Raw genomic sequence first — 26,476 nt, forward strand, 5'->3', positions numbered from 1 at the left:
CTTTTTTTTTTGCTCTTTGAACTTGGTTTGGGGTTTTATTTTATTATTTTTTAAATTTTTTTTATTGTTGGTTGTTCAAAACATTACATAGTTCTTGATATATCACATTTCACACTTTGATTCAAGTGGGTTAGGTTGCGTGTTCATATCACGTCGGGGTCAGTTGCTTTTCTCCCAAAGTATTATTTACGAAGACATGAATTGGTGTGAATATACTGTGTATACAACCAGAGATATGAAAAATTGTGCTCTTTATGTGTAGTAAGAATTGTAATGTGTTTCACTGTCATATATAAATAAAAGAAAAAACAATTGGAATGGGGCTGGGGTTGTGGCTCAGCAGTAGAGCACTCGCCTAGCATGTGCAGGGCCCTCAGTTCAATCCTCAGCACCACATAAAAAAAATATATATAAATATAAATAGATAAAATATAAATAGATAAAAATAAATCCAATACAATCCCTATCAAAATTCCAATGGAATTTTTCACAGAAAAAGGAAAAAGTCCTAAAGCTTATATGGAACTGAAAAAGACTCTAAGTAGCCAAGGCAATCCTAAGAAAAAAGAACAAAGCTGGCTATATCACACGTCTTGATTTCAAACTACATTACAAAATTACAGAACTATAAAAATTAAAATAGCATTGCATTACCATAAAAACACATATTAAATAATGACAGAGAACTCAGAAATAAACCCACAGACATACGGTAAACTATTTTTGACAAGACTACCAAGATGACATAATGGGGAAAGGATATAAAAGGTGTTGGGAAAATGGACCTTTATTTTTTTGGGGGGTGAAAAGAAAGAGTAAGTAAGGAAGCTGTAAAGTTAGGTTAGGCCCAAGTTATAGGGGGTACCAAAAGTCAGGCTAAGGATTGTGAGTACTTTATTCAACAAGAATATGAAACTGGAAAGTAGAGTTGTACAGTCACTTATCAAAGACTAAAGGATGCATTTGGTTCTAAGTTCAAAATAGGAGTCCCCCACACCCTAGAATGGAAAATGTTTACATTATGTTCATTAAAAAAACAAAACAAAACAAAAAACCATGCACATATACTTTATAGTTTTTAATTACCAAAGTTGAAAGAAAATACTTTGAAGTGATGTTCGGAACACCAAAAGTTTTTTTAAGGCTAATTTTTATTTACGTAGTCTTCAGTTTTGAAGAAAACTTCCTTTCTAATTTTTTTTTTTTTTTGGATCAGGAATTGAACCCAAGGATGCTTAACCACTGAGCCGAATCCCTGGCCCTTTTTATTTATTTATGTTTTAATTTTGAGATAAGGTCTCCGTAAGTTGCTTAGGGCCTTGAACTTGCTGAGGTTGGCTTTGAACTTGCAATCCTTCTGCCTCAGGCTTCCAAACTTCTGGGATAAAACATGTGTACCACCATCACCGCGTCTACCTACAATTCTAATTTCAAAACCAAGTTTCTCCAATATTTTTCTTTTTTTCTGGTACTGGGGATTGAACTAAGGGATGCTTAACCACTGAGCCATATTCCCAGCCCTTTTTTATTTTTATTTAGAGACAGGGTCTCACTGAATTGCTAAGTGCCTCACTAAGTTGCTGTGGCTGTTTTTGAACTCACAATCCTCCTGCCTCAGCCTCCAGAGCTGCTGGGATTACAGGTGTGTGCCAACACACCTAGCAAGTTTCTCCAATTTTGATGAAACTGGAAAAATTTTCCAAATTGGTGATGGAAATGGATTGGTGCTACATGCATCTAGTTAAACTAGCAGCAACATGTCAAACACAAATAGATAAGAAGAAAAAAAGCCCATAATGGTTAATTTTTTTTAAGAGAGAGAGAGAGAATAGTTTTTAATATTTATTTTTTAGTTTTCTGTGGATACAACATCTTTATTTTATTTTTATGTGGTGCTGAGGATTGAAACAAGCACTCTGCGCATGCCAGGCAAGCGTGCTACCTCTTGAGCCACATCCCCAGTCCACTGGTTAATTTTTAATTTTACTTCTTATAAAAAGTTTCTTGCTACTCACAATAGGGTATCATAAAGAACTATAAATTTTATTTTCAGTAACCATCTTTCTTTACCTGCTCCTTTTTTTCTAATATTTCCCTTTTTCTCTGGGGAAGTTTCCTCTCCTGATCAGCTCAGAATGTGATCCAATAGAGGCAAAATCAAAGTAGTTCTCCAAAATTTTATATAGCTTACTGTTATGACTTAGTTACTATCAAGAAGTAAATCTGAAACTGTCACTATCACCTTCACCACACTATCCCTTACTCCAAACAGAACATCCCCAATGAGAAAGTATTCATGGAAGAGAAAACCAATCTAGAGAAAAAAACCAAAACAACAACAAAACCAGAGTCCAGTGTGAAGGATAGTAAGATGTCTTCTTTTTTTTTTCTTAGTACCAAGGATTGAACCCAGGGGTGCTCTACCACTGAGCTACATCCTCAGCCCTTTTGATTTTTTAGTTTGAGACCGGATCTCGTTTTGCTAAGTTGTGTAGGGCCTCAATAAGTTGCTGAGGCTGGCTTTGAACCTGTGATCCTCCTGCCTCAGCTTCCTGGTTGCTGGGGATTAGAGGCATGTGCCACTGTGCCTCGCAAGTACAATGATTTCTTTGGGTGCCTGGATACAGTAATGCCTGTACTTCCCTAAAAATAAGCCAACAAGTTATTCTTTATGCTGATAATATTTTGAGTTTCTATAACTTAACATCTGAAGGAGGATTGGTTAATAATCAAAGATGCCTTAATGGGCTGCCAGTATAGCTCAGTGTTACCGTGCTTGCCTAGCATATGCAAGGCTCTTGTTTGACCCTCAGCATAACCCCCTACTTCCAAAGTGCATTAACATCTACATGAAAATAAACTTAACACAATGTAGTGCAGAAATGTACAATTAAATAAAAAAAATCTTTATGTAAAATTTAGGAATATTAAATCAGGTAAAACATGAGATAATTCAGTACAATATACCGTGTATTTCAACCTAATTAAACATAATATATAAAGGAAATTTCTGGTGCAACAGTTATATGCTTATCATTTTATCATATTTTTTAAAACATGGATCCCACTATTTGTATAGGGAAACAAATTAGCTCTATTGGCTCAATGATACTTTAGAATCTTAAATATCTATTATAGTAACTCTGTATTTATATTTATAATAGGAACAGATGGAAGATTTGTATAATTTATGGCTACTAATCCTATATGTAATAATTAATGATTATGGAGAGTCTATTTTCCCTTAGAAAATCATTGTTTAAAAATAAAGATGAGGTGAAGTTTTTCTCATCTTAAAATGTGATTAACAAATAAAATGCAGGCGATGAACTTAATGTGTGTCAAGGAGTTTGTTTACTCACTAGAATTTGTCAAGAATTCAAAAGGAGGGACTGGGATTGTGGCTTAGCAGTAGAGCGCTTGCCTAGCATGGGCAGGACCCGGGTTGGATCCTTAGCACCACATAAAAATAAAGGCACTGTGTTGTATCCATAAAAAAAAAAAAAAAAAAAAAAAGAATTCAAAAGGAGAAGGCCTCTTTAAAAAGACATTGAGTCTTAACACTACAAACTTGTAGGACTCTCAGTGAATTATTTAAATTCTACCCCCTCCAAACCTTTGACACCATCATTCACTAAAACCATGTTTATTATAAAACCTGCAGGAATAAATGTGTATATTAATCAGATGAGTTGAGAGTTATATTTAGGTGAACTCTGATAGCTAAATTCTTTCCTGAGAAATAGCCTATTTCTGGAAAGGTCTAATTCTAGAAAACCGAGATGGCAAAGATGGGAGCAGGGGGATTTTCTTTCTTTTTCTTCTTGGGCTAAAGGAAATTAGATGATAAATTCTTTGGGTTTTGTCTAGTTTTCAATTTAAAATCTAGCAGAGATAGAGCTCAACATTTTTCTTAGAAATGGGACTGTACCTTAATAGATTCACCGTCTGGAAATTCCTTTCCACCCCAATATTCGGATCACGTTTTTTTGGGGGTACTTTGTTCCACTTTTCCCAAAAACTGTATAACACATTTGATTCAATTCATCCTACCTCTTCCCTGCTTTAATAAGACATATTACACTTCTGGATAAAATTGAATCCCTTAAAATTCAATTTATCTGTCTATCTAGTAATATCATAAACAACACAATTCTATATAAATCTTTTATCACATCAGATTCCTGAAGTTGCTTTAGAATGTAAATATTTTTCTCAAAATGCATTTTTATGAAGCACATTTCCACTGGTACTTTTATACCAATGGTCTTTCTGGCACTATTGTTTTTGGATTTTCTTCTTTAATTTCTATCCCAGGTTATATGGACATTTGTGTTCTTCTAATTTTTCCTATACTCATTACCTTTTCATATTTCTAATCCTTCAAAGTCTCTTTAATGCCTCTGATTTCTTTCTGGTCTAAAACTTATTTCAACTGTAAAATAAAAATGAATTCCATTAATGTCCAATTTTATCATTGTTTTTTAACCACTAAATACACAGATGCAATACAGATGTAATAATCCTTTCCTCTTTTATAGCCACATTGCAATTTCATAACTATAAATTCCAACAAAATTAGAAAACCATAATTTCAATATGTGAACTGTCATAAGGTATAAATTAAGTCATGTATATATATAAATACACACATATATGTTTCAATAGCACATCAAAGAATTCCAAGTGATTCTCCCCTTCTTCATTGCTAGATGTAGCAAAACATAGCACAAATATGGGCATCATAACACCCACTTATGTAGTAATGAGAGTGGACCAGGACTGAGATGAGGCATGGAATTCATGAAACATAGCTCATTGAGTGAATAGGCGGCAAGTTCATTTGCACTGAGCACTGACTGTTCAAACAATGTGGAGATGCTGATTTTATGAACTGAATATAGGAAACAGTAGTTAACAGTACTTATTTAAGCCTTTCCATAAGACAACATATTGGGAGTTTCCCCAAGTATAAAAGTTGTCTTAAAGAGGTGAAAAATTGCATGTATACTCCAAAGACAAGAATGGCAACTGATAGAAGATCAGTTTTCCTTGACTAGATGGTATGTAGCACAACGGTTCTCTTTAGTGAGGTTCCACTACAGAGAATGCCAACTTTCAATGCACTTGATGACTCCGGTGATCTTAGGTGCGGTCATGCATCAAACTAACAAAAAGTTTCCAGGCTATAGGAGTAAACATATTAAAATTTGAAGCCTAATAAAGTCTATGTTGATCAGGCTCAACAGGGGTTCATACTATGAAAAAAAGGGCCCTCACATAAAGTCAACAAAAGGTTTAGATTGTGTACTTGTCAGACAAATCAAAAAATTTCAACTGCCCATTAATAATACCCCAATTATCCAAAAGCCCATCAATGCATAATTCTCTGCAACTGTTGGAATTTTCACCTTCTTCTTCCAGAAGAAGTGCTCAATTTTCACTGCCAAGGTTCTTGGTAGATTCATTTTTCACTGGAAAAAAAAAAAAAAAGTAAATAGTCAAATGTTTATACTGTTTCTGTTTAGCTTGTTCTGTTTTTCCCTCATCTCTCCTTCTTTCTGATGCATAGCAACAGCACTGCTCACAGGGATAGACAAACCACGTTATGTCCCAGGCAGCTGGGATATACAATTCTGGCTATAATAAACAGAGAAATGATGTCCGAAAGTAGCAATTATATATTGTGAGGTAACATCCTTCCTGACTCTGTGGAAGACTTGGGAATGGGTACTCACAGTGTGGTTATAGTCCCATAAGCACGCCACTGAATAGATCACTATTATCACACAGGCAGGCCACATGTGGTTAGAATAAAATTTTCCATGATTTTTTTTTAAACTTAAAATTAAGGGCCAGTATATGAAGAATGAATGTGGGCTTACAGAAAACTAGACAGCCAATTGACATATCCTTCCTTTTACAGGAAAATAAACTCAGAGTAGAAATAAAGCTCCTTTGAGGTTCTTGTCTTGCTTAAGGTAAGCAAGATGAAGCTCCATTATCTCATAATGGCTTCTTGAGAACAGAAACTGGACCTTTCCTCCCTGCATCTATCTCCAGAATTCAGAGCAAACATGCTCAATCAATACAAGCACACCATCTTTTACCTGTTGTTGCTGTTGTTTTTTAATCTAAAAAACGGGAACCAGAGTAACTGCTATATTTATTTCTTTGTATACAATACAAACAAAAGGAAATAATACATAAAAACCCTTTAAAATTTTTGTGCAAGTCAAATACACAATATTTTGCTCAAGGCTTATAGCAGTTTATCTCCACTGGGTAAATAAGAAAAATAAAGGTCAGAGAGGCATAGTAGATACTCAAGGGCCAACAACTTATAAAAACTGATTCTAGAACCACATATCTGGGGCTTTGCCTTATATTCCAACTGACAAACTCCTAGGGTTTGCTTAGATTTCAGATTGTATCAACAATAAAAATGGTATTTACTGAGTCCTTTCTATGAGTAAGGCAAAGAAATAAATTCTATCCAATTTTGTAAACTCCAGCAGTCTTTCAAGTGCCTCCATGACATTAAAAGTTAACTGGTTTCTCCTATGGATTCCCTGAATTTTACATAAACTGTTATAGTACTCACTGTACTATAAAGTTTACACCACATGTTTTCAAGTGCCTGAGATCCCATCTCTACCCATGCTGTATACACTAAAAGGGAAGAGAAGGATAAAGAGGAATGAGGGAAGGAGAGAGAAGGAGGAAAAAAGCAAAGTGAAGGATTTATTGGCCTAATCAAGGAAGCTGCTACACTAGGTATTTTCATTAATTCAAATGACCAATTTTGCCCCGTGGGGTGGCGCATGCCTGTAATCCCAGAAGCTTAGGAGACTGAGGCAGGAGGATTGTAAGTTCAAAGCCAGCCTCAGCAACAGAGAGGCACTCAGTGAGACTCTGTCTCTAAATAAAATGCAAAATGGGGCTGGGGATGTAGCTCAGTGGTCAAGTGCCTCTGAATTCAATCCCCAGTAGTCCTCCGGCCCTCCACACACAAAAAAAAAATCAGTTTTGGGTGGATTCCTTCTCTAAAAGTAGAGGCATTTTCTAAACTTGACTTATAAGAAGATCAGAAATACATTTTGCTGGGATTTTTAAATTAATGGAGCTTTGTAGTAGTATACAAAGCATTTTTCTCTTTCTTTGCCTACTAAAATTATCTAGTTTTCTTTCAACAGGGCTCCATTTTCTTTTTACTTAGGACTGAAATGCAGCACATTTTTATTAAGTCATTTATATTTGTTAGTCTAACTTTGGTAAACAAGAGCCTAAAAAGCCAGTTACACCATTTTGAGCAGTTCCCACTGGATTAATATAAGGGTTAATCAAAATTGTGTGTGTATCTCCAATCTAGAGAGCTACCTTACTTGCTTTACCTTTCACATTCCTTAAAAAGAACAACAAAAATCTCACCCATTGCTGATTAATGTAGGCAGACTTCTGAAAAAATAAATTATGGCAACCTACAATCACGTCAAACATAACAACCATAAAGTGTGGAACCTACTGAATCCCAGCCCAGAAACACATTTCCCCCCAAACTAGAAAAGAGACACCTTGTGCTATGAAATCAGGATCCAAATCCAATTTCTTCCCAGCTTCTGGAGAAAGAATTTCAAGGCTCTCCAAAGAAAATGCTGTGATCTTATATAATCTCCCTCCTCATCAAGTGACCACCCTACAGAATATCAAATGCTTTGAGAATGTGAAAAGAAACAGGCACCTTGAAGTGCTTATGAAAAGAAATGCATGTACAGGAAGACCTGGTATTATTGTTAAGGTGTGTGTACTTATGATGTGACAACTCTGGTATGATCTTTAAATTCTGTCAGATTGTCTTCAATTCTTTGCTACAGCAGTTCTAAATAATCCTTTGTACTGAAAACACTAGTCACCTGTATTCCTGTAAAAAAATCAAACATATACTAAGCAGAAAAATAAAGCAAATTTTATTTAAGGTTACAAGTACACTATCCAAGTATCTATTCTTGTTGCTTCATCAAAGGAAGACTTTCTTGAACGTGTATTCCTAAACAAGGTGAAAGAGGTGCCGTGTGTGCTGTGTTTATTTACAAAGACAGTGTTTGCCCTGGCTAATAACTCACATTACCAAACAATTTTCCTTGAAGCTATTTAAAGAGAGCATTATATGAATTATATTAAAGAAAAAGTTTTTAAAGTTTAAAAAAGTGAAACCAATCATTTAAAACTAAAATTTTTAATTTATTTAGAGAAAAAAATTGTACATTCTCAAATTAAAGAATGAACATAGTATTTAGAGGCCTATAATTTATTATTAAAAACTTCATGTTTGCTAAATTTAAATCTAGTTTCAAATTGTGGTGTGGACAAAATTTTGGTCACCTTAAAAAAATATTTCTTCTAATAACTTGTGCCAAGAAAGAAAAAAGCTCATACACATGTACAAAGTACACCTTACAACCTATTACAGCTGGTGCAACAATACAACCTGAACCATACATGTCAATTAATACTATTAAAACAAAACAAAAAACAGAGATCAACCCAAGGAAAGAATTCCATGCTCCTCTGTAGCTTTATTTATTTATTTATTTTTAAAATAATTAAACTTGGCCTATACCATTATTTTTTTTTAGATGAAAAGGTTACCTAATAGTTTTTAGTTATGGTGAATAATCTCCCTTACCTTTTAAAAAAAGTAATTACTGAATTTTACTTTTTCTCTAGAATCTTGTACTCTCAAAGATAATTTATTTACTTTAGTGCAAGAAGCCATCTGAGAAACACATGAGAATTGTCTCTCGGCATGGAAGCCAGGGAGAGATAGGCCTGGCACTGGGAACTTTCCTTGGCTCTACCTTGGCAATACAATGCCCAATGCATGTGACCTTTCCCTCTGCTCTTCTAGGAAGATTCCTCATAGTACTATGGAAATAGGCCATAGTAACCAGCTAGGGACTGTACAGCCCACCTTTAACCTTTTTTGGAGAAGAACATTCTATGGAAGTCCTTTGACATTTCCCGATATAAAGAAAGCAGTCGTGGGCTCCATTTTGTCTAGAAGCTTGATCAGTCTGATCAGCTTGCCTGTCCTGCCCCTGCTTTTGAAACTACTTACTGTGTTCTGTGGGTTTTTTTGCATTTTATTTCTCTTAGTTTTTATTTCTCAGCCAGCCCATTCCACCCAGGGGAACCCCATTTCCATGGTCCATGTGGGACATGGGTGGAACTTTAGTTAATAGTTAATAATTATGTATAAGTTATTTTATATACTCAAAGGTATACCTTTTCTAGGTATAATACTTTTCCATATGGCCAAATATTCTGTGCATAATTAAAAGAAAATAAAACCAGTGGGCTTAAAAAGAGAGATAAAGGGTCAAGACATGGTACCACCTTAGTCTAAATGCAGCCAAAATTTTAAACATGTTCCTTTCAACATTGCTCCTTGCTGTAAGGTAGGATACTAAAAATACCTTGTAATCCTTCATTTTAGGAGTCTTAAGAAAAAGTTTTAACTAGAGTTATTTTATTTCTTCATGTAAAACTCCAATAAACCAAAAAAAAAAAAAAAAAAAAAAAAAAAACCCTATTATAGCCAGATATTCAATTTGATTCATTCATTTAAAGTTGACATTATAAAACTGATATGCTTTCAAATACAACAGAAGCAGCAGTTGTTTGCCTGGTTCTTTATATTATTAATTGTAGCTACTGAAAAAATTCTTAAAAGTCTGTAAATATACTGGAAAAACAATATGTACAGAAATAAGAGCAGTCACATGATTTAGTACTTAGAGTCACAATAAGTACTAAGTATAAATTTACTTACCTTGGTGAAGAACTTTCATGTCATCACTAGATCCTTTCAACACAACATATAACGTTGGGTATTCAATGATCACTTTGTTCTTCAAATTGTCTAGGAGACTTTTATAAGGATCCAGTTCATAATATCTTAGTAATTAGAAGAGCAAAACATAAACAAATATATCCTTAGCATTCAAAATGACTAATAAGTAAAACAAATATCAGAGAATCTCTTACATTAAATATTTTAAAGGTGATGATATTAACTGAGTAGCCATTATTTATAAGTGTAATGCCTTCTAAGAAAACCAGATAAAAGAGCTATTATATGGAGGTTCCAAAACCAAATCAAAGGTGTATCAAATATTCTAACATTAGGAAATCTTTAGATTAAGTCATTAATTTTCATATCAAGCAGGAATAAAGATTCTACATGATATTTATGTTTAATGTATTATAATTTTATCTTGGATAAAAGAATGACCAGGTAAAAATTAAAATTCCACAATTATATTTATTTTGAGACTTAAAAGTAAAACAAACTAACTACCTTATGATAAATAATTTCTAATGTATGGTGGAAAATAATTGGCTACAAAATATTTCTATAAAAAATCAATTATAATTATAAATGGTTTCTAAAAATTTATATTGCCATAAAATTAAATTTGGTCTTCCTTTATTCTGAAAGAATAGGTTTAGGGCTGGGGCTGTAGCTCAGCAGTAAAGCACTTGCCTAGCATGCATGAGGCACTGGGTTCAATCTTCAGCACCACATAAAAATAAACAAATAAAATAAAGGCATTCTGTCCATCTACAACTATAAAAAAAATAAAAAACAGGTTTAGGTTGATAATTTCTTTTTTTTTTTTTTTTTTTTTGTACCAGGGAATGAACTCAGAGCCACTCAACCACTGAGCTACATCCTCAGCCCTATTTTTTATATTTTATTTACAGACAGGGTCTCACTGAGTTGCTCAGCACCTCACTTGTTGCTGAGGCTGGCTTTGAACTCGAGATCCTCCTGCCTCAGCTTCCCAAGCCACTGGGATTACAGGCATGCACCACTGTGCCTGGAAGGTTTAGGTTTCTGAATGAGGCAAAAGCATAAAATTTAAGCAATACTGAGAGTATCAGTCATGGTATTATGATATAACTGTTAAATGTGTAACAGGTAATTAGATACAAATATTCATTAAGGTATGAAATCCTCAAATTGTTACTTCATAAATTTAAGATGAATAAAGGTGCATCTCTTTTGCTATAAGTAAGCTTTTACTTGCATTTTGGGGTGGGAGAAAAATGCAAGCTAGCTCACCAGCAGTGGCATATACAAATATGTTTGCATGTGAGTATCATTTCAAGTCAAAGATGAAAAAGTTGAGAACATGTTCACCAGTACAGCGCAGAATTCTTCAGCTTTCTTCTCCATCTCTACCAATGACAGGTGATATTTATATGTGAAAAACTTATCCTGACAGTTGTAACTCCATCCTTTCCCCTCCCCCTCAAGAAAGCACACTGGGATACAAATGTTCAAGAGTGAGGCTTTCATCAGGATACACTTTGAATCTGCTGTAATTTTAAGAGTAAATTGTTCACGAATGTTGGTATTTCTTAATTAATAAATTGTTTATACCCTAACTCAAAGCTGAGTATGTAGCACATACAGTGATTTTTCTATGTTCCAACTTTGTTCTAGGCAATAGTTTTCAAATAGGGAGAAACACAAGGCTTAACACAATGTAAAAACCAAGCCTACTATAAAACCTGATGTCTTTTTAAGAAGTAGGTGACAAGTGAAAGAACAACTGTAAACCCAAACTTCATATGTTCTTTTCTGATCACTCTACCCCTTGAATTTAAATGTTAATTTTAGAATCACAGAATATTATATTGAGAAGAAACTTAAAATAGAAAATAACCTAAGTTTTCTACACCAGCCATCCTCGTGTCCGTAGACCATAGAATGCATACATCATTTTTTTCCCTGTGTAATGTAATACAGATGTGCTTAAAATACTTTAAAAGTGGTTCCAGCATTCCAGGATTAATTGCTTCACATCTTTTAAACATTATTTCTCTTTGAAATATGCATTTTTTAAAAGTTAGCAGTAATTACACAAAAAAGAAAAATGAATTATATTAGATACCTGAGGAAAAAATTAACTTATGAAGTAAAATATAAAATGAGAGAAAACAAGACTTGAATTCTTAAACAGGAACTTTTCAAGCAGCAACCTATAAACATGTGCAATAACTAATCTGCACATTTTAACTGAATCATGAGGCTTCTATTAAGAGACATTTTCAAATAAGGTAATGTTTTCTACTTATTTCAGGGTTTTTGTAAATAATTTTCAGCATATACTTAAATGCTTTAGGTGTGTTATTTTTTTTTGTAGTATTAAATCTGTATGGGTTTCTCTAGATCACCAAAGCTGAAACAATAAGAAACAACAAAAAGAGTTCTTTAAAAGCCACATGGGAATCAGAAACTACTATTATTGTTGATACAATATAAATTATGTTCCCAGCAGAGGAATGTTCAAATACATAAAAAAATTACAAGCATGTAGCAACTTACATGTGTTTTCAATCCTAAAAATTAATGATTATGCTTCCTTACTTTAAAAAAAATTGGGTCCCTATTTTATGTGCCAAGATTGTAAGCACATTAGGATACAAAAATTTTTAAAAGACTTGTCAACCCAAAGAATTGTTTTTAAAATAGTTTATTCAATTGCAATGAAAACCTGGTTATGTTGAGAAGTTTTGATTAGAATCACTGGATTTTAATTGGTGTTTATCCTAAAACGTTGCAAACTTCTAATCATAGCGATATTGCTATTGAGTTTATGTTAACTTCTAGTCCACAGCTTTCCGATCTGTTAACTGAAGAAGTTGGAGTTCATTAAAGAGTGTTTTAGTTGAAATTCTGAACTTCTTACATTTTTGTACTATTAGTGGTTACTCTTAATCTACAGTTATTACCTACCAGATATTTAAAAGTACATTATAATATTATGTTAAATAATGTAAGCCAATCCCCCAAAACCAAAGGCCAAATGTTTTCTCTGATAAGTGGATGCTGATACATAATGGGTTTAGGGCAAGGGAAGAATAGAGGAACTTTGGATTGAGCAGAGAAGAAGGGGGGTGGGGCATGGGGAAGGAGTTGGTAGAATGAGATGAACATTTTACCCCTATGGATGGGTATGATTGCACAAATGGTGTGGACTCTATGTCATGTACAACCAGAGAAATAAAAAGTTGTGCTCCATTTGTGTAAAAAAATGAAATTAATTAAATTCAATGACCAGCACTTAACCAAAATGGTGGTAGTGGGCACTGGGATTGTAGGTCAGAGTTAGAGTATTCACCTAGCATGTGTGAGGCACTGGGTTTGATCCTCAGCACCACATAAAAATATTGTGTCCACCTACAACTAAAAAATAAATATCTTTTAAAAAATGGTGGTGGTGGGGGGAGTTAACATTATTTATGTACTTGGAATTTAGTTAAATTAACCAGTACCTTTTAGTGGTTGCTTAGGTTTGGAGTCTAATAATGAGCTAATGTCCTGGCTCCAACATTCACTGGTCTGTTATTCTGAACCAGTTACTCCTCTAATTCCCAGTTTTCATACCTTTCATACCTGAAACTTCTAGCTCATTTAAGCCATAAACACATCAGTTTTTCACTTGTATTCACCTGAAATAATACATTCTTATAAATTTTCAGGACAAAGTTACTCGACTTTTTTTTTTAAAGTAACAAAGAATGGCACTTATTATGTAAGCACTGAAGCACACATCTGCCTTTATATGCATTTTACATTTTAAATGCAGACTTACAACTTTCAGTACAACCCTCAAACCATTATATTATTATTATGTTTATATCTAAGCCTCTAAAAGTATTTTGAATGTTTCAGTGTCCATCATCTTCAAGTAGGTTTTAAGAGTTCAGCTTTGTACTATTCAAAACAAAGCTTTAGCTTGTTTGCAAGATATTAAGTCACTGAATCCTAGGGGACAGCTTTATCTTTTCAAAATTTTTACCAATTCTGGTGTTTCCATTAGTAGAATGACTCTGCTACCACAAAACAAACTACTTAGGTTTGGAAGAATTAAGATACCAACATTTGTATTTTTTCTTACCCTCAGGGACCCCTCAGACATTTCCTCTTGTTATTTCACTTGCTCACCCACACAGGCCTCACTAGCTGACCCTGTTCCAGGCAGCCTCACAGGGGCATTATGAGGGCAGCATGGCTCCCAGGCTCAACAGGTGTTACAGTGACTGACATTATATAAATAAAATCCTGATACCCAAGGGTGTGCTTTTAATCTTGGCTCTCTCTTACTAACTTTCAAAGAAACGGGCTAAGTTCTTGAACTTCTTTCTTTGCATTTTATTAGCAAATGAGAGTACCTTTTCACAACTCAAAAAGACTGTGGAGCAGGATTCACAAACCACTTTATTTCCCATTTGATCAATGATGATCTTTGGATCACCACACCTTCTACTTCCTAAAAACTATTAAAACCAAGTTTGAATTTTTCCAGATTTAACAATCTAATAGCCTTGAGTCCATGGCATTTTCCCACCACAAAATAAAATCACTGGATGAGGTGATCTCCAAGATTTCTCGAACTCTAAAATTCACATTTTTTGATTCTTATCTACCAAAAGTAGCATTTAACCCATATTCTAGTATAGTTGTATTTATTCATCAATTTAGGTTTCTGGGTTAAAAGTATAACTACCTGATTCTCAAAGTACAAAGTTGAGACACAGGTTAAAAAAAATCTTAATAGACCATAAACCAGTTCATTGTTATCTGATGGCTAAATATTTTTTAAAGAATGGCTCATTCTGGTACAATGGAATTCACTATAAAGTTTCTGAATCAATTATAAATTAAATATTGGAGATTCACACTTAACCCATATTCTAGTACAAAAGTACTATACTTTAATTGAGTAGAAAGAGAATGAATTAAGTGAATAAACTGATTTTCAAAATCCAAATGAAAAGGAAAAAAAACTAGATTTGTTGATGAAGACTCAGACTAAAGAAAGAAAAACGGAAAAAATTAAATTAAAACATAAAACAAAACTAAGTACAGGAGGTCACCACATTTAAAATGTGACAATCTTTGCAAGTTGTAACAGCCAAGACACATTAGAAACAGCTCTCAACAAAGTTTTTTTTTTTTTTAATTTACTCAATCTATTAGTTTTCATATTTAAAAAACATAGTAAATGAATTAAATAAATATACCTGTGTACTTTGTTTTGGGATTTTTACGTACCCATGTCAGTAAGGATTATACACACTAAACAAGGAACATAAGTCATGAGTTGTGTAGTACAAACACATACCTCAATTTATAAAGCTCAATAGTTCAGATCTGCACTAGTAGATTATGAAAACTATGGATATGGTGTACTAATATTTAAAAACATGCTTTAATGAGAGGCTTCTAAGATTGATTTGTATAGATATTATTTCTTGGGAGTCTTTACTTAATGCCACTGGTAAGTTAAAGGGGATTTAACTTTTCTTCTTCAGTAGGAAAAATTTTTTTAGAAAGATTAAATATAAGTGAAACTGTTTCTAAAATGTAACTTTCTAAACTAGTACCAGTAATACGATTTTATACTCCAAAAGTAATTTAGCATCTCTAAGCAGGGAAATAACATACTTATCAGAAATTATGTTTATGATCTATGATGAGACTAGTAGAAGAGGCATGAACTTTGCAGACAAACAGACCTAAATTCGAATCCTGGCCTTGTAACTTGTTTTTTTTTTTGTGTGTGTGTGTGTAAGTCAATTTCTTGGAGCCTAAGATTCCTATCTTATAAAGACATACTATACACTTTATTCCAATCAATGCATATTAAAACAAACACACTGGCAGGCATTTATTCTTCAACTGATTCCTCAAATATTTATTAGTGTCTACCTTATATAGGTGTTCTGCTAGATAACAGTTCACAGAAATAAATCTCACAGTGATATGGGATACCAGAAAAACAAAGCAAATACTTCACTGGGATAAATGTCAGAATAGGAATCTAAAGCTAAATACTTATCCCCTCTTATTCTGTATCTACCTCCAAATGTTCTTTCAGGCGGTGGTGCTTTCTGTATGTAGGTACTGGATAACTCTAGCTTTCCCCTCCTCTCCTTAGTTGGTTCTTTTTCTTCTTTTATTCCTAGCTTTATTGAAGTATAACTGTCAAATAGGAATTGTAATTGAGACAAGAGTCTCACTAAGTTGTCTAGGTTGGCCTTGAACTTTCGGCCCTCCTGCCTCATCCTCCAGAGAAGTCAGGATTACTGGCATGTAGCACTACACCTGAAGCAATTTCTTTTTCTTGATGGTGAAAATACTTAAGATGTATCCTCTTCGCAAATTCCAAGTATACAGTACAGTATTATTAATTAGTTATTCAAATCCTTTCTTCTTTTTGCATTTTGTTCTTATTAATATAGGCTATTTTAAATAGTCTTACTCTTGTTAACAAAACAAATTCTCCCTGGGCTGAACTGAATGCAAGAGTTTTATCAGTACAGGCTCCTACATCTTTATTAGGATGTGTCACTTTGCAAAATCTGATAAGATGCCTAAGAGAAACTTTCACTTAAGGATTGGCTAAATAGTTCATGAGTTAACTACATCTTAAAATGATACTACCTTAGAGTTGGCAGGGACTTTATCCAATCTTTTTAAATCTTCATAGTTAATATACTGAGTTCCCAAGAAGTATCCAGCTCAGGGTAATGCAAGGAAATAGAGATTTGGGACTAGAAAGCAGATCTGTGAATTCCTACATTCAACTGTTTGCACGTTTCACATTTCAAATACATGTGTAACATGTATTTACTGAGTCTACCAAGTTCCAATACTGTTCTTAGCACTGGGAATACCGCAGTGAACTATATTATTTACTAGAGCTGAAAGGACAAAGGCTTTCCAGGAAGAAAGTATTTTTTAAGGTTGAGACAAGAATACCTTAGGTCTATAGTTACTAAGCAGAGAGTTAATATGGTTAATAAACATCAAATTGAGACAATTCTGATGCTTATAATAAGTTACAATGAATGAGAGGTTTAATTAGAGAGTAGATTGAAGCTGTTTGGCTAAAATGAAATATCTGAATCACCTAGAAATTTCAACTACTGTCACCATTTCCTCTAAGAAAATACAAAGTTGGCCATAAAATATTCTATAATTTAATTACAACAGATAAATTTAGTAGATGAGCACTGAGTTATTTTCCAAGTTAAAAAACTCTCATTTTTGTGCAATATTTTACAATTCTCTTAAAAATGATCAAAATAGTATATACTTAAAATAAGATCATTGATATGGAAATTGTAGACTTGTAATCTGCTGAGAATTTGATCACTAGGTTACTTTGGATCTACTCTGAAGTACACTCTTTGTCTCTTTCTTTCTCCCTTTCTTCCTTTGTCTTTTTTTTTTTTTTTTGGTGCTGGGGATTGAACCCAGGGCCTTGTGCTTGCGAGGCAAGCATTCTACCAACTAAGCTATATTCCCCAGCCCTGAAGTACAGTTTTTCAAACTAAAGCTTTCAAGTTCAAAGTCACTGAGATTTTAAAAGCTGTGTTTGAATCTGTTTTGTAAACACTCAACCAGCTGTGCCAGCTAGCTGTACTTCAGCTTCCTTAGAGATAATTTTACAGTTCTTCTCATAAAACCACTTTAAGAAGAATGCCACGTGTAAAGCCAATTCTATCCCTGGAAGCGTGTCATCTCTGACATGATAAAAATGTTTAGTATATCATTCTACATATTTCCTTTATGTGTGTGGATATACTTTAGGTTTATCCTAACATTTTTCAATCCTTAAATGATACCTTGTTTCCTTTGTTCTACAATCTAGATCCAAAATGTGGTCAAAGTTTAATACTATTCTAAGAATATACTCATCCCAACCATTACTAATTTGAAGTAATCACCAATCCCAAATTACGTAACAAAGAACTGTGCTTAGGTTTCATATAATCTAAGAACATGCTTCATGGCCATTTATAGCACCGAGAGGCATGTGCTATCTTGCAAAGAACATGCTATAAAGCTTTGCAGACAGGCAGGTAGGCCTAGATTTAGATCTATGTCCCACCATTCAATGGTTGTGTGGCAGTAGGCAGGGCTCTCCATGAAATTATATGTTTTAATGCATACATAAACACAACTACAATGTATATAAAAAGTACATAATAGCACCTCAATAAATAGTTAGGCACCCAATGTAGGGTTGCCATACTCCATATTCCATAAGGACATCAAAAAGCTTCTAGATTTAACCCAGATTTTAACTCATTCTCACAGCAATTTTTTTTTTTTTTTGTGTGTGTGTGTGTGTGGAAACTCTAGACAGAACAATTAGAAGAAAGAAATTAAAGGGATACAAATAGAAAAAGAAGAACTCAAAGTATCCCTATTAGCTGATGACATGATTCTATATTTGAAGAACCCAAAAACTCCACCAGAAAACTTGTAGAACTCATAAATGAATTCAGCAAAGTAGCAGGGTATAAAATTAACATTCATAAGTCTATTCCTATACATCAGTGATGAATCACCTGAAAGGGAAATTAGGAAAACTATCCCATTCACAATAGCCTCAAAGAAAAGAAAATATTTGGGAATCAACCTAACAAGAGGTAAAAGACCTCTGCAATATAAACTACAGAACACTAAAGAAGAAACTGAAGATGACCTTAGAAGATGGAAAGATTTCCCTTGTTCTTAGGCAGAATTAATATTGTCAAAGGGCTATACTGCCAAAAGCACTATACAGATTTAATGTAATTCCTACTAAAATCTCAATGACATTCTTAATAGAAATAGAAAAAGCAGCCATGAAATTCATTTGGAAAAATAAGAGACCCAGAATAGCCAAAGCAATCCTTAGCAAGAAAAGTGAAACGGGAAGCATCAGGATACCAGCCCTTAAATTATACTACAGAGCTATGGTAACAAATATGGTATGGTATTGGCACCAAAACAGATATGAAGACTAAGGTACAGATTAGAAGACACAGAGACAAACCCACACAAATACAGTTACTTTATACCAGACAAAGGCATCATAAACATACATTGGAGAAAAGTACTTATTCAACAAATGGTGCTGGGAAAATTGGTAATCCATATGTAATAAAATGAAATTAGAGCTCTATTTCTTACCCTGCTCAAAATTCAACTCAAAGTTGATCAAGGATCTAGGCATTAAACCAGTGACACTGCACCTGCTAGAAGAAAAAATAGGCCCAAATCTCCATCATGTTCAGCTTAGGAACGACTTCGTCAACAAAAGTCCTAAAGCATAAGAACTAAAATAAAGAATCAATAGATGGGATGGTATTGAACTAAAATGTGTCTTTACAGCAAAGGAAACAATCAAGAATGTGAAGAGAGCCTACAGAATGGGAGAAAATCTTTGCCACCTGCACTTCAGATTAGCATTAATCTCCAGGATATATAAATAACTCAAAAAACTTAACACACACACACACACACAAAAGAAACCCCCACAACCAAATAACATACTTAATGAACGGGCAAAGGAACTGAATAGACACTTCAGAAGAAGAAATACGAATGGTCAACAAATATATGAGAAAATGTTCAGCATCACTAGTAATTACAGAAATGCAAATCAAAACTATACTGAGATTTCATCTCAATCCAGTCAGAATGTCAATTATCTAGAATACAAGTAGGGCTAGGGTTGTGGCTCAGTGGTAGAGTACTCGCCTAGCATGTGCAAGGCCCTGGGTTCGATACTCAGCACCACATATAAAAAAAGATATTGCGTCCAACCACAACTACAAAAAAAAAAAAAGAATACAAGTAACAATAAATGTTGGTGAGGATGTGGGGAAAAAGGTACACTAATACATTGCTGGTGGGATTGCAAATTGGAGCAGCCACTCTGGAAGGCAGTATGGAGATTCCTCAGAAAACTTGGAATGGAACCACCATTTGACCTAGTTATCCCACTCCTTGGCATACACCCAAAGGACTTAAAATCAGTATATTATAGTGACGTGGCCTCATCAGTGATCATAGCAGTTCAATTCACAATAGCTAAGCCATGGAACCAATCTAGGTGCCCTTCAATAGATGAATGGATAAAGAAAATGTGGCACATATACACAAGGGAATATAAGCCATAAAGAAGAATAAAATGATGGTATTTGTTGGTAAATGGATGGAACTAGAGATTATCATACTAAGTGAAATGAGCCAATTTCCAAAAATCAAAGGCCGAATGTTCTCCCTGATATGTGGATACTGACTCATAATGCGGGGAGGGAGGAATGGAGGAAAATGGAACTGGGAAAGATAGTAGAATGAATCAGACATAACTTTCCTGTGTTCATATGTTCAATGTAACTCCACATCATGTACAATCACAAGAATGGGAAGTTATAGTTGTATGTATGATACATCAAAATAAATTCTAACTATTATGTATAACTAAAAAGAATAAATAAAAATATAAGAAAAAAAGAATAATTTATGATGTATTGTAAGTTTTGATGACATAAAAGGAAACTTAAACAATTTTTAAGTAAATTCATTAGAATCTAAAACTTTGCAAATTGATATCAATAAGATCCATTTTAAAATACTACAGACAAGCTCTCTTCTCTAACAGAAATCTTGATTAGTTTCTTTTTCCCTTGAACTCATATATCCACTCCAATTCTTCCACAGGATTCTATTCTAAATAATGTTTATGTTTGAAAGTCTTTACTGGTTACATAATTATATTTCTCTATAACAAAAATGTATATCTAAAATTTTAATTTTATTATTTATAACTCTAAGGCTTCAATGTTAAGATTTCTTCTGGACTGAATAATTTGAGGTTATTATCAGTATAAAATTGACCAAAACAACACAAACATTAAAAACATTTAAAGTAAAACTTTATGGGAAGTCATCTTTTTTCTTGGTACCACGGTTGAACCAAGGGCGCTCAACCACTAAACCATATCCCCTGCCCTTTTATTTTGAGTCAGGGTCTTGCTAAGTTGCTTAGGGCCTTGCTAAATTGCTGAGGCTGGCCTGGAACTTGAAATCCTCCTACTTCAGACTCTTGAGTTGTTGGAATTATAGGTGTGTACCACTATGCCCAGCAGGAAGTCTTAAGACAATGAACAGGTACTAATGATAGCATTTTCTACTAGTTTCTATTGATTTTTTAGATTAAGTATTTCCTCTCATTTATAAACCCATTAACAGAATCAAATTACAATAGGAAAACAAGAGAAAGCTGAATTCCATCTAGAAAGCAAGCCCTTGTTCTTTACTAACCCTTCCTTCACCGTAGTTATTTTTAAGAGACATACCTAAAAGACAGAAATGACTACATATGTATGAAAAGATATTTGAAAGTATTAATACTGCTCTCAGAAATTCTGGAATTTCTTCAGTATTCTCTAGTATATTTAATTTTGCCCCCTCACTATCAAAATAATTTTAACTTTAAAAATACTCTATCAATTTTCTAATGGCAGTTTTTTAAATCTTAACTTTTAACATACATATTATAAATTTTCCATTTAGAATATCTTCAACATACATTTTTCAATTATTCTCTATAAGCTGGGAGCAAGAGCATCTAATTTTCCATTCTAGTTCAATTAGAGAAAGGGTAGAGACTAATATCTTTAAAAAATATATTTTTTTCAATTTTACTTGTAAATGGATACAATACCTTTATTATTTATTTATTTATTTGTTTTTGTGGTGCTGAGGATCAAAACCAGTGCTTCACACATTTGAGGCAAGCGCTCTACCACTGAGTGACACCCCCAGCCCATGAGACTAATATCTTTAAGGATGTAAAAATGTGGTTGAAAAAATCCATTCTAATATTAAGTGACATATTTCTTTATATAACTTCAACAACTCAACTGAATAAACATCTATATACTTACATAGAAAACATTAAATATTCTATGGGATCCAAAAGCTTGAGAAGTTTACCACCTGGCCATTGTTTTTCAAAGTGTACTCCAAAGGATAACTTACTTGTGTCCCCACAGATGGTAAAAAAATGTAGGTTTTAGGGTTCTATAAAAGATTTATTAAACCAGAACCTCTGTGGATGGGCTGGAAGCATACTTTTTCAAGAAACATCCTAGATAATTATGATGGACAATGATATATGAGAAGAACTGTTGAGAGAAGAGAATATATGTTAGACCAGAGAAATGTCTATTGCACAGGAAAAAAACTGGCTGATAAGAGCATGGGTTAAGTGAAAACCAAGGAGGGATCTGGCAGGACTATGTGGTGAGGTAGGCAAGAAATCTGGCTCTTAAAATCAAATAGGGTTGAGAGCTGGTGTGCTAGCAGGCAGAATCCAGAATCCACTTTGATTCTGAGCAAGTAAGATGAGTTAAGAGCTTAGCTGCACCCTATGACAGTGAGTGGGTATTAGTGAAAGCCAAAGAGAATTCAGTTTGAGCCTCACCTGAGACTTTTAAGTAGGCCAAATCAATTTCTCTTTAAGGGAATAGGAAAAAGTATCTTAACTCTTAACTTCACAGAATATGATTTAAATCATATTAAAGACCCATAATGTTCCAAAGAAATTAAAGTAACCTAAGTTTTTTTTTATTTAAAAAACACCCTCTAAGCATGGAAATAAAATCATCCAAAAGAAACAGCTTGTACCTTTTCTGGTTGCTTTTCAAACAAAAAAATGTTCCAAAATTATTAACAAAACTAGCATAATAGGAAACAACTAATAAAATATGTACAACTACAACAGGGTAATAACCTTTTAAAAAGTGATGGTTTCTGTAATATTCATGAAATCAAAGCCTAGATAATTCTTTAACTGTGGCTGGGTTTTAAAGCATACACCCTTGACTTAGGGTGTAACTGGTTTGTGCTTCCATCAAAAAATAATTCTGGGTGTCCATTGCAGAGATACTCATAACCTCCACTGGGCACTGTGCTAGTCAGTTTTTCCTTACTGTGACCAAAAAATAACTGACACAAAACAGGAAAAGTTTATTTTGGCTCACGGTTTCAGAAGTTTAGGTCCATGGTCAGCTGGCTCTATTGCTCTGGGCCTGTGATGAGGCAAAACATCATGGGGGAAGGGCATGGAGGAGGAAAGCTGTCAGCTCGTGGCAATAGGAAAGCAGAGAGAGAGAGCATTAGAGGAAGGGGCCAGGGATAAGATATAGTCCCCAAAACATGGCCCCAGTGACCTTCTTCTTCCAACTATGCCCCATTAGCCTATAGTTTGAACTACCTTCCAGGAGTCCACTTAGCTATCAATGGATATCCACAGAAGAAGTCACAGCCCTCCAGATCCAATCATTTACCAAAAGCCCCACTTCTGGACATTGCTACATCAGGGACTAAGCTTTTAACACATGAGCTTCTTCTGGGGGACATTCCAGATCCAAACCGTAACAGGAAACGTTTATGTGTTATATTTTAAATACATATCTATTGCAAGCTTTACCACATACTCATTTCCCCTCCTAGACTGTGAGAGCTCCATGAAGGCTAGTCTTTTAGATATCTATTACCTCTAAACTTGGAATAGTGCTGGCACACAGAAGGGGCTCGATGAATATTAACTGAATAAATGAATAATACAGGTTTGGTTAATCTTGTTTTCTTTTTTCTTTTTTTGTACTAGGGATTGAACCCAATGATGCTTAACTATTGAGCCACATCCCTATCCTTTTTTATTTTTATTTTGGGACAGGGTCTTGCTCAACTACTGAGGCTGGCTTTGAACTTGCAATCCTCCTGCCTTAGCCTCCTGAGGCACTGTGATTACACGTGTGTGCCACTGTGCCCAGCGAAGAGTTGATTAACCTTAGTCCACTGATACTTTAGGTCAAGTTCATATATCAAAAAGCTTGCAAAAAAAAAAAAAAGCTTGCCCTTTGAGAAAGTATTATTTATTTTTTTTTCAAAGTTCAAAGTAACTTGTTAATTATACTGGGTCCTTGTTAAAATCTCTCTCTCATTTTGTGTTCTGAGAAATGAAGCCTTCAACTGGTTAAATGATTTAAAAAAACCACAAATGATCAATTATAAAATCCTTTAGAGGAAATATGGACACACTATGGTTAGCAGGTTAAACCCAGACCCACTGTTTTCATCTGTACTGTTTTACTGGAACAGTTATGCCCATTCATTTACATAATCCATAGTTGCTTATGCACTATGATGGCAGAGTTGACTGTGACCATATGGTCAACAAAGCCAAAAACATTCACTATGTGGCTATTTACATAAAGTTGTCTACATCTTGCTTTAGAATATTAAAATGGCATCAAAACCTAGTATACAGCATGGAATACACATTTAAATGAATTAGTATACTACTTATTAAAGAATTAAGATTTAAAGGTACTATGGGAAGGTCACTGACAGCAGAGTAGGAAACAAAGATGAAGGTGTCTAAGGCAGTCACTTGTCTTCAAAAGGGAGTTTACCATCACATGTGTTAAGTTTTATTATGGTAAATATGTGACAGGATTGTAGGAACCTATGGGAAGTATAAAACATCTTTTGAGGTGCAAAGCATAAGGAAATTATGTCCAGCTTGGAGGAAGGGAATGGGCTCATTGCAGATACTAGTAAACAACAGTCTACTAGAAACAATGAGGAGAGGACACATAAAAGACTAGTAGGGAGGTCAGTTAAGTATAGAATAGTAGTAGGAGAGAAGCCAAGAAGTCAAAGATGCTTCTGGCTTACTAGAAGAAAAATCATGACAATAATAAATACCATTATTTGTTGATTGTTTAGTAAATGCCAGGAACATAGTCAAACCATTTAATACAATATACATACTAGGCAGAAATAGTATGTTACAATGAGATATACTGAACTTAAGACTTAATGAAATATGTAAGTGAAGATAGCTGGATACCAGTATTTGGTACTTAGGGGAAAGGCTGAAAATACATCTATTTTGGAAGTCAATTGTTCAGTAATAACAGTTGATGACATCTTGAACTACTGAAATTTCATATTCTTGCAATATACAATCTATGCTAAAAAAAAAAAGGTACAACTTACATGACCAAGTACCTGCTCCCTTATGGTCAGTGGTGACTGGCCTGTTGGGAATATAGCTAATATTTAACTTAGAATGCATTCCAGAAGTATAAGAAATTTTTTGGTTGAAAGAAGTTGCTATTAAAAAATGATGCATGATGTATTTACCTGTCAGTCATGTGGAACTTTTTATTTTAAAAATATATATTTTTTTTCAATAAGTAATCTCCGGGATTTAAAAAACACATCAAAAACAACAACCTCTTGTATTCGTTGAGTCATTTCAATAAATGGTTCTCTAACTGCAACTCAAAATACTTTAATAATACATATTTACTTTGTTGTGTGTCAGGCACTATGCTAAGTAGCTGACTGTATAACTCAAGTTAATGTTCAAAACAATGCAGTATCATTCCCGTTTCAATCCCAATTTTCAGATGGGAAAATATAAGTTTAGTAACTTTCTAAGGTCTTTACCAAATTTAAAGCACTATCTTGACTTTATAGAAAAATCTTTGATGTAGGTTTCTGGATAAAAATAAAAAAGTTATTTTTGAATGTTTCATAAATTGGATTATGCTTAAGAAACAATGACTTAATAATTGCTTTTATTATTTACATTTATTATTTAATAAATTTAATATTTATAATGATGAGACTTTTGTTCTACAAAATCTAATATTGAATCTCTGAAAGTAAAAGAAGGTGGTTTACTTCTCCATAAATTATACACTCTGGAAGGATAATATATTATTTCTTGTTGGAACATAATTTTACTCTAAAGAGATCGTAATAAGGATTAGTAAGGAAGGTAATTTTGTTTTGGGAAATAACATTCCAGAAAATGCTTCTGCATGTACTTGAAATTCAACACATCTTAAGTCTCTGCTGGTGTTACTTTCATCTCATTGTAAACAGCATCCATGCCAGAAACTTTAGTCAGCTTTGCTTGTTATTCACTTCTTCCTACAGCAAATTGGTTACCAAGATCTAATCAATTTTTCTGCTTAACTTTTACAGTTGCCTACTACCAATGAAATAAGATCCAAATGTAGCATTTAGTGTTTGGTCCTGAACTAACTCATCATCCTAACTTAAAAAAAAAAAGTTTTAAGTTCCTGCTCTGCACACCTCTATAGACTCAGACCTCCTCAAATCACTTACTTGACTTTTTTTTTACAACATGCTGTTTCACAGCTTGGGGCCTTTTATACCCTCCTCTTGCCATGGACCATTTACCTTTAGTAAGGATCAAACAATATATCCACTATAATGCCTTCTCTGAAAATACAAGGATAGTTGCTATCCTCCCTTGTAAGCCTCTTAACACTTAACACAAGCCTATAATAGCATATGTATGTGTATCTGTTCTCCCTACTCAACAAAACTGTATCTTACTTATTCTTATGTAAACTTAAATTTTCATTTATATGACTTGAAGACTGAGTGTGCTTAATCAAAACCAGACTCAGGGGCTGGGGTTGTGACTCAGCATTAGAATGCTTGCCTAGCACGGATGAGGCCCTGGGTTTGATCCTCAGCACCACATAAAAATAAATAAAT

General features: G+C 33.9%; 1 protein-coding gene across 3 annotated transcripts in view; it reads right to left on the reverse strand.

Annotated features, from left to right (window-relative positions):
* Positions 1 to 877: 877 nt before the first annotated feature.
* Positions 878 to 26,476, reverse strand: part of Znhit6 (zinc finger HIT-type containing 6) — a 68,327-nt gene continuing 42,728 nt past the window's right edge. For all 3 annotated transcript variants that reach the window (XM_046443275.2, XM_046443276.2, XM_046443274.2), the window contains 2 exons: positions 9,833 to 9,957; positions 878 to 5,474 (listed from right to left, as the gene is read on the reverse strand). In XM_046443275.2, coding sequence (XP_046299231.1) covers positions 5,434 to 5,474; positions 9,833 to 9,957 — 166 coding nt within the window. In that variant the 3' untranslated portion in view covers positions 878 to 5,433. The remainder of the gene's footprint in view (positions 5,475 to 9,832; positions 9,958 to 26,476) is intronic.

Source organism: Marmota monax, unplaced genomic scaffold (assembly GCF_021218885.2).
Source record: "Marmota monax isolate L192 unplaced genomic scaffold, Marmota_monax_Labrador192_F-V1.1 WCK01_AAM20220418_F8-fsc00046, whole genome shotgun sequence".
Classification (NCBI taxonomy): Eukaryota; Metazoa; Chordata; class Mammalia; order Rodentia; family Sciuridae; genus Marmota; species Marmota monax.